Here is a 3256-nt window from a genome sequence, read left to right on the forward strand (position 1 = left end):
CACACACACACACACACAAACACACACACACACAGACATACACACAGACATATATATATACAGACATATATACACAAACTAACACACACACGCACACACACAATCACACATGTTTTCTTTGAACGCGGAGTGAGGTTTGGATCAGAGCTTTTGTGATGATGGATTCCACAGTACTCTGTAGCTAGTTTGTTCAAGATAAATTTTTTACAGATTTTTTTTTTCTCTCATGCTGACTTTTTTCTAGTTCCTTTGTGAGTCATCTTTTACGGACTTTTCTCTATTGAAACCTCAGAAGATCTTCTCTACTTCAATCTTCGCGCTGCTTCTGTCTTTCACTGTAGCTGTAGCTTCAAGGATGTTTGGGTACGTTCTTGTACGTGTGGCTCATATGTTAACCCATGGATCTCATTGAAGCGTTATGGAGGTCGTTCTTGAAGTTTCATCCTAAGGCAAGTTCTTCGTAAAGATCTTTGGAAATTCTACTTTCCTCTGTACAAAGCATATGTTCAGACTTGCAAAGGCATCTCTATAGAAGTAAGCAGGGGGTACAACTCTATGACGGGTGGGGTCATACTGAAATGATAATAATAATGAAGGACATTTATATCGCGCTCTACCCCGATTCAAGTATACAGGCTCTGAGCGCTTTACAATACAATACTATACAATGTACAGCAGTAGCATAAAACCTTGTGTTCTCTCAACAATCTAGCTGGCAAAAAGATGACCTTGTTTGTACCTACGTTACAGTTGACATTGTTCAAGATGGCCGCCCACTGTCGATGAGAAAAGAGATTGTTTTGGACCGGTGATTGTCTTGGACAGTGTCTTTATAAATAAAAAAAGCACAATCGAGGAAATGGTCTTTTGTACAGGTGATTGTCTTGGACAGGTGGCTGGAAGAACAGATTTTACTGTACTAAAATTCAGTCCAGCTGTTTTTGTTTCAATCTTTCCACAAAGTGTCCAGTCTAGTAGCAAGGAAAAGTGAAATGAACACGTTTCAGTTTTATTTTACTATTACCTCTTGTATAAGGAAAATGAGATGGAAAAGTTGTACTAAAGGACTGGAATAACAAATTGTTGTGTTGTTTGTCTTGACAGGTGAACTCAAGTTTCACAAAGAAACTCGCAGAGATGACAAACTGATGCGGTTGAAAGAAGACTTGAACGGTGTGAAGGACCAGCTGAGCGGCAAAGACATCGAGACCTGGCACAAACACACCACGGACTGTAACTTGGCCGGGAAAATCTTGCCGCACGTCAAGTGAGAGTTTGTTCCTGTTGTGTCAAGTGAGAGTTTGTTCCTGTTGTGTCAAGTGAGAGTTTGTGTCAAGTGAGAGTTTGTGTCAAGTGAGAGTTTGTTCCTGTTGTGTCAAGTGAGAGTTTGTTCCTGTTGTGTCACAAGTACAAGACACCTGATCTGCTGTAACCCACGGGGTGGTGCCACTGACTGAAGTGTCTTTAGGCCATTCCCAAAGGGGGGATATTAACATGTTCTTATGCTCAGTAGAATTGTAAATGGGTTGATTCATCCATGTCATGCTCATAACTGTGCCTGAACTGCAACAGGGAACTGCTGCTTTTTCTTTCCTCATCCTATCGTCATTTTCCTCTATTTCTTTTGTATGTTTGTCACACTCTTGTGAACTGCTATTTCGATAATTTCCGGGGTGCCTTGATAGTCGAAGCAGACTTTGTGCTGTTGAAGCCAGAGAGGTGAGCAGAGTAAGTCTGATTCCCTGTTTGGACTTCTCTGTTGAGATCCACCCCTTGGCGCTCATATGACCTTATACAGTTGCGAGCGCCGTAAAACCTTACTCTAAAACTAAAAAACTAACTTGTTGTTTAATGTAATTGTTTTGAGTTTATCCTGGCTCTGGGATGAGGGTAGGGTCAGATTCCAAGACTTGGTCGTTGTCATGTAGAACTGGTTCCTTCTTTTCGCCTATAGATGTGTATGTATTTATTTTATGTTTCCTAGATCTCTGTGATGCAAACTGTTGATGTTTCCTAGATCTCTGTGATGCAAGCTGTTGATGTCAGTCACGAATTGACCCAACTCTAGTGAAGCTTCTTTTATGTGGGACTGAAAAAGCGGAGATAATTTTTATTGTGTATTTTAGTGATGTGATATAATTGGAGAGCTATTTCAAGTCGATGTTTTGGTTTTTTTTAGTTTTGGAGTAAACTGACAGGCTCAGGTGATGAAGGGTTTTGTATTGGAGGCTAGACGTTGGAGGGAACTTGAGGGCTAGACATTGGAGGGAACTTGAGGGCTAGATGTTGGGGGGAACTTGAGGGCTAGATGTTGGGGGGAACTTGAGGGCTAGACGTTGGAGGGAACTTGAGGGCTAGACGTTGGATGGAACTGACCGACACATATTTAGGAAGAATCTCAGACTTGTTACAGGCTATCGCTTTAGGAATGGGAATCTTTTGTTTTGGTATTTCTTTCATTCTTGGCTTGTATCGATGGAATCTGCTCCAGAGGTTTGGATGTGGAGTTGTGCACCCAGGCCTGGCTCAAGTTCTACGAGATCCTGAGCTGCCACAATCTCGTCCCTGATGTCGACTTCCTGTCTGTCCACTTGTGTGAGGCCCCTGGGGCATTCATCGCCTCGCTGAATCACTACTTTTTCCAACACGGTGAGTCTCGCTGAATCACTACTTTTTCCAACATGGTGAGTCACGCTGGGTCACCTCTTCTTCTTCTTCTTCTTCTTCTTCTTTTTCTTCGTTTTGTTCTTTTCCTTGTTATTAGTATTATTATTATTGTTGTTGTTGTTATTTTTGTATTATTATTATTTGATACATTATAGTTTAAATTGTGCAGCACATAGAGCGTGCTGTTGAGCGGGGGTTCGCCCTATACAAATGCCATCTATTATTATTATTATTATTATTATTATAATTTTTGTCGTTATTATTATGGCTACCTTTGTCGTTGTGGTTGGTTGGCGAGTGCTCTGGTGTGGTTTGCGCCTTCTTTCCTATCAAACATCTATTGTCTTTATCTCTCCTCCTTCTTTTTTGTGTATGTTACTCTCTTGTAACACCTCTAATCTTCGGCACTTATATGACTTTATTGTTTTGCAAGTGCCGTAAAACTCTTACAAAAAAAAAGAAGATAGGTATTAGTTTAGATTGTGAAGCACATAGAGCTTGCTGTTGAGCGGGGATTTGCGCTATACAAATGCTATCTATTGTTATTATTATTATTATTAATATTATTATTATTATTGTTATAATTATT

General features: G+C 40.3%; 1 protein-coding gene across 1 annotated transcript in view; it reads left to right on the top strand.

Annotated features, from left to right (window-relative positions):
- LOC101856702 (cap-specific mRNA (nucleoside-2'-O-)-methyltransferase 2) overlaps positions 1-3256 on the top strand; it is a gene marked incomplete in the record, with an annotated part of 12851 nt that overhangs the window by 3291 nt on the left and 6304 nt on the right. Inside the window, 1 exon segment of the mRNA XM_035973262.1 lies at positions 1105-1267. Coding sequence (XP_035829155.1) covers positions 1105-1267 — 163 coding nt within the window.

Source organism: Aplysia californica, unplaced genomic scaffold (assembly GCF_000002075.1).
Source record: "Aplysia californica isolate F4 #8 unplaced genomic scaffold, AplCal3.0 scaffold01085, whole genome shotgun sequence".
Lineage (NCBI taxonomy): Eukaryota > Metazoa > Mollusca > Gastropoda > Aplysiida > Aplysiidae > Aplysia > Aplysia californica.